This window comes from Triticum dicoccoides, chromosome 3B (genome assembly GCF_002162155.2).
Source record: "Triticum dicoccoides isolate Atlit2015 ecotype Zavitan chromosome 3B, WEW_v2.0, whole genome shotgun sequence".
NCBI lineage: Eukaryota > Viridiplantae > Streptophyta > Magnoliopsida > Poales > Poaceae > Triticum > Triticum dicoccoides.
The window spans coordinates 230,595,281-230,601,461 of NC_041385.1; the positions used below are offsets into that span (position 1 = coordinate 230,595,281).

Genomic DNA, 6,181 nt, shown 5'->3' on the forward strand with positions numbered 1-6,181 from the left:
GTGCCATGAACCACCCCTGAACCAAAATAATCAAGATTGCTCTAGTAAACAAGATATGTATGTACCATAGCAGATAATTGCCTTCCCAAGCACATATGATAGCAGAGCCATATAAAAAGCTAACCTTAAGTATTCTTCCTTCGCAGTAATCTAGAAATTGGACTTGTCATGTCTTAAATAGAACACTTAAATGCACTATAATATACTAAAAATCTTCTACTTCAGCCAAACTGTTATAAATACCTCAGTATGTTGTATTAGTTTTTGAAAATCTTCTACTTCAGGCTACTGGGTGTACGTTTCTAGTTAATGAAATTACCCTAGAACGATTGTTCTACGGTCAGCAGGTCAAAAAAAACGTTTCTAGTTAACATTCAGTGACAGTCAAATGCATGAGCCTGGTACCTTGAGAGATTTACTGCTACAAGGGAGAGAATAAGTTCTTATACATGGAGATATCAAGGGAAAGGTACTCACGTCGCTAATGAACCAGAAGAGCTTATAGCCTTTTGTTTTGCAATTTTTGACAACTCAAGAAGTTGCATGGCTTTCTCTCTTTCAGCATTTTTCGCGTCATCACCCTTCCCAGAAACAATCTGCAAGTATGAAGGTCCAAGTAATAATATAAATTATTTAACTTTGTAGGAGTTGCAAGAAAGCCAGAACTAGGATATATTATGTTACATTAAAAAGGAGGCATGTTATTAATATGCGGCTGCTCCACAGCCCATGGACCAGGCCCACACGCCAGCTGGGAAGAGTACACAAGCACTTAGTCGCCTAATCGAATGGAAAACACGTCACAAAATTTCACACCAAAGCACGCTGGCCCACACGCCAGCCACCGTGGAACTCCTGATAGGCTGTGTGTCGGCCTAGCCAGCCACGCATAAATTTGGAGAAGATTATTTGCAAAGGTTGTATGAAGCACCAGTCATCTCTTAATAACTGCTTGAGTTTTGTTACAGCAGTCACATCCTTATGTAAACGGAAAGCCGTTGGTGTTTGAGTTACTCTCAGCTGATATTAACAGTTTTTGGCATCTATTTCACTTAGTGATATTTCCAACACTGAAAGGTGTAAAAAAAAACAAATAAAACATGTTTTTAGCATAATAAATAAAGCGCATGAAAGCATTCATGTTTACCCATATCCATACTACTACTATACTATATAAAGTATAAATGTATCCAGATCTGACAACTGGGCTTTGGTCAGATGGCTAGGTGCATGAGTGCATACCCGGCCCACCTGCGTTCGAGCCCTGGATACCGCAAAGAGTGGTCGGACCCTTCCCCGGACCCTGCGCAAGTGGGAGCTACGTTCACCGGGCTGCCCTTCACAGATCAACCAATTCAAACCATCCCAAAAAATCCACGGGACAACCGACCACTTCATGGTACCCGACTCGCGAATAGCCGGCCTGATAGATGCTAAGAACTAATGGGCTATCTTGGTATAACCATATAATCATCTCGTTTGGTGATTTTTCTAGTTTAAAGACCAGAACATCGTGGGTCAACTTTTGCCATTGATAAAATGATTACAAGGGGAGCCTTGGCGCAGCACTAAAACTGTTGCCTTGTGACCATGAGCAGTGGCGGAGCGTGACCAAAGCAAGAGAGGGGGGCAAACTCCAACACACAATATACTCCAAAAGAAAATTTTCACATCATTCCATGCGACTTTTTTCATCCGCCCCTTTTCTTTTTTAAAAAGACTGCATCATTCATAATGCGATGTGGTGGTTCCCCGCAAAACAAAAATTAGCTGATGTGGTGGACATCTAGATTACCAAAAGTCCAGAACATCTCCCCTAAAAAGAAGTCCAGAACATCTAAATACATTACATGACATTCAAAATAGGACATACTGGAACTTGGGCGCTTGCACTAATCAGAAACACGACATCAGTGTATTAGACACACCTAACCGAAACGAAGGGTCTAGGCTGTGGTCTAGGGCGTCGGGCGCTGCGTGCCAGCGTGCATTGCCGGCGTGTGGGTGTGCAGGAGGTGTGGCTCCAACCGACAAGAAGCCAAGAAGAAAGCCCAGGCAAAACCTCGGGCGTGGGGTGCGTCCATGCTGCATGCCGGTGTGTGTGTGGTGGTCGTATGGCCACTCCAACCGCTGGTCAAGAAGAAGGGGAGGAGCAGCAGGTCAGGATGAAGAGAACCAAGGAGATCAGGTCGCCTCACCATGGACTCATGGAGGCTGGCTGGAGGCATGGATGCGTACGCAGACTAATGGGCAAGGCGGTTAGCGAGCAGGACCAGTGTTCTGCTAGATCGATCAGCTGATTGCTACAAGTGGGCTTTAACTGCTGCTGGACTGGGCCAAATTATACCTAGTAATTAATCTTGTGCACATTTGAAAGGGAGGTCGTGGCCCTGTTTGGCCTGCACGGTGCTCCGGCAGTGACCTGACCATGAGGTCACGGATTTGAGTCCCGGAAACAGCCTCTTGCAGAAATGTAGGGAAAGGCTGCTTACAAAAGACCCAAAGTGGTCAGACCCTTCCCCGGGCCCTGAACAAGCAGGAGCTACGTGTACCGGGCTGCCCTTTTTAATAAATTGATTACAAGTGCCAGCGTGTCAACAATTCCCCATCCCGAGTTAAAACCACACCACCAAGTATCATTTGTTGCTACCTATATACCAGATAAGAGTAGGCAAGCTAGTACTTATGATGATTTTGAGCACAATTTTGTGATACTTATCTGCCCTGCATTTTGGTTCAAGCTCCGCCTCTGACTCTCAAATCTTTATTTGAATCCATTTGGTTTTGGGAAAGCAAGCTAGAATTTCCAATCTGTTCAAGAACATGGTTGAGGTGTATTCAGCTTACACTATACATATGAGGTTTGGTGTGATCACTACACAGAAGTGTTTTCTCTGTTGGTGCTAGATGTTAGAGCTTCCACAATACGAGAACAACTGATTGCTGGCAACAGCATGGGCCAGCTCAATATTACAGGCATGAAGCTATATACCAACAAACCATTATTAAATGTCCAGGTTTTTAGAAGGCGGCCTGCCTGGATTTCTAATCCAAGCCACATAACTCACTGATTTAAGTTATAAAATTCTATCAAGGTGTTTTGCTGGCATATTTTCGTTGTGTTGCTGCGTACTCTTATAGTGACCAAAAGACATCTCCCGATTCGGTTAGTCCCTGTGTTTACAGCAAGCATTCACCAAAAGATATCCCTCGATTCAGTTAGTCCATGTGTTTACAGCAAGCATCCATGTTGTCACAGGTACATGTAGCTGGGGGAAAAGGTACACTTAAGCATGCAATAAATGAACATTAATGCTACAGTAGCAAGGCACAAAACTGATTTCAGGAACCAGCCGCAGACCAAGACAGGATTTCACCTTTCGATACGGCCATCTGACAATACCGTGGGTGCGGCATATCCTCTTGAGGACGCTGGTGCAAACGCCTGCAGATCAGCAAGGTCACCTACCAGTCAGTACCAGGCAATCGCGAGCGAAAGCGGCGAATTCCGGCACCGTCAGAGGAGACGGGGTGGGCGGTTTACCTAGGATGGAGGCGGCCTCCGCGATTGGGAGGGAGAAGAGCTTGGAGATCTCCTCGTAGGACAGCGAGACCCTGGTCGGCTTAATCTGCGCCTGCGCCTGCGGCTGAGGCACCAGCGCCAACGCCAAGGAGGGAGCCTGCTCCGCCGGGGGAAGCTCCTGGGCGCTGGCAGCCATGGGGGGCGCGGACATAAAGAGATTTGAAGCGGGCGGGAGTGGAGTGTGGAGCGTGAATGGGATCGAAGCGGTAAGGAGGAGGTGGGAGCGGCGGCGGCCGGGACGGGACGGATCGGATCGGCAAGGGGATCTATCTACCTGTTCGGTGGGTGGGTCGATCGATTTGGGCGTTGCGCTGATTTTGAGGGCGGCTGTGCTGGTGGTGTGACAGGGCAGGGGCTTTTCTTGCGGAGCCGACAGGTGGGCCTTCTTGTGGGCCTTTTGCTTTGTGATGATCTCTCTAAATCCGAGGTAGTAGTTTTCTCGCCGCACCTGCAAAAAATGGGCAAAGGTTCTCTCTCTATCGCGTGCACAGAACGTGTATAGATGCTTATTTTCAAAATCTTTTTACTTCCAAGGTCAATGTACCACATTTGGATGTGCTTAGAGCAACTCCAACGCGCTGACCCAAACAGACAGACAGACGGCGATTTTGTTCGTTTTTGTCTGTTTGGATTGGCCCGGCAGACACCCATGTCCGCTTTCGCGTTTGGGTCGCCGCATGCGCCCGACGCTGGCCCGACACATTTCTTAAGTCGTGTGAAAAAATATAACACCAATATTGTGAAAATAGAAAAACATTAATTAAACATTATTTCCGGTCACAAAGGACGCCGAGAGTCCATGCATCCACATTTACATTAACTAAACACTAAATAAACTTAAAACTACGAGGAGGCGTGTTGTCCAAGGCATCCTCATCGTCGTCGTCATCAGGGCCGGTGAAGTCGATCAGCGTCGGCGTCGGGCCGGCCCAAGGGAACGCCGTCTCCCAGGCTGCGGTGACATCCTTCGCCGCTGGTTGCACCGCCGCCGGCTGGGCTGCCCCGTCCCACGCACGGCGCTCCTCCTCCTCCGCCTCGCGGCGCTCCTCCTCTACATCACGCTCCAGTTGCTCGAGGTGCTCGCCCTCACGGCGCTCCTCGGCCAGCCTTCACTGGCACCATTGCTTGAGGTAGGCCCGCTCCTGCCCCTCCGTCGCCCCCGTCCAGACTGGTGGCGCATTGACCCACTCGCACACCACCCTGGTCCACGAGTAGCGCTCGATGGGGGTCTGCTCCGGCTCGGCCTTGGCAGGGGATGAACGAAATATGCCCTAGAGGCAATAATAAAGTCGTTATTTTATATTTCCTTATTTCATGATAAATGTTTATTATTCATGCTAGAATTCTATTAACCAGAAACTTGATACATGTGTGGATACATAGACAAAATAATGTATCCCTAGTAAGCCTCTACTAGACTAGCTCGTTGATCAAAGATGGTTAAGTTTCCTAACCATAGACATATGTTGTCATTTGATAAACGAGATCACATCATTCCATTAGCTTACCATAATGATTTTTTAGTTTTATTGCTATTGTTTTCTTCATGTCAAATACATATTCCTTCGACTACGAGATTATGCAACTCCTGGATACCGGAGGAATGCCTTATATGCTATCAAACGTCACAACGTAACTGGGTGATTATAAAGATGCTCTACAGGTATCTCCGAAGGTGTTTGTTGGGTTGGCATAGATCGAGATTAGGATTTGGCACTCCAATTACCGGAGAGGTGTTTCTGGACCCTCTCGGTAATACACATCATAAGAAGCCTTGCAAGCAAAGTGACAAATAAGTTAGTTGCAGGATGATGTATTACGGAACGAGTAAAGAGACTTGCCGGTAACAAGATTGAACTAGGTATGAAGATACCGACGATCGAATCTCGGGCAAGTAACATACCGATGACAGAGGGAATAACATATGTTGTCATAACGGTTCGACCGATAAAGATCTTCGTAGAATATGTGGGAGCCAATATGAGCATCCAGGTTCCGCTATTGGTTATTGACCTGAGAGGTGTCTCGGTCATGTCTACATAGTTCTCGAACCCGTAGGGTCCGCACGCTTAACGTTCGATGACGATTTTGTATTATATGAGTTATGTGATTTGGTGACCAAATGTTGTTTGGAGTCCCCAATGAGATCACGGACATGACGAGGAGTCTCGAAATGGTCGAGAGGTAAAGATTGATATATAGGACGATAGTATTCAGACACCGGAAGTGTTCCAGAGGGTACCAGGTACATATCGGGTCATCGGAAGGGGTTCCGGGCACCCCCCGGCAAAGATATGGGCCTATTGGGCCAAGAGGGGAAACGCAGCAGCCAGCAGGGGCTGCTGCGCCACCCATATGGGCCGAACCAGTGGAGGAAGGAAAGAGGGAAGAAACAAGGAAGGGGAGGGATACAGCCTCCCCCTTCCTTCCCTCCTTCCTTCCCCCTCCGAAAAATATGGTAAGGGGGGCCGAATTGGACTAGGCCCCAAGTAGGATTCCTCCTACTTGGGGCGCCCCAAGGCTGCTCCCCTCCCCCTCCCACCTATATATACATGGGAAGGGGCGCCTAGAACACACATCAACTATTGTTAACCGTGT

The 6,181-nt window shown here is 47.6% G+C and overlaps 1 protein-coding gene across 1 annotated transcript in view; it reads right to left on the reverse strand.

Moving 5' to 3' along the window:
- Nucleotides 1-3,881, reverse strand: part of LOC119275669 — an 11,187-nt gene extending 7,306 nt beyond the window's left edge. Inside the window, exons 1-3 of the mRNA XM_037556560.1 lie at nucleotides 3,545-3,881; nucleotides 3,378-3,445; nucleotides 478-596 (exon numbers count right to left, since the gene is read on the reverse strand). Coding sequence (XP_037412457.1) covers nucleotides 478-596; nucleotides 3,378-3,445; nucleotides 3,545-3,734 — 377 coding nt within the window. The 5' untranslated portion in view covers nucleotides 3,735-3,881. The remainder of the gene's footprint in view (nucleotides 1-477; nucleotides 597-3,377; nucleotides 3,446-3,544) is intronic.
- Between the last annotated feature and the right edge of the window lie 2,300 nt (nucleotides 3,882-6,181).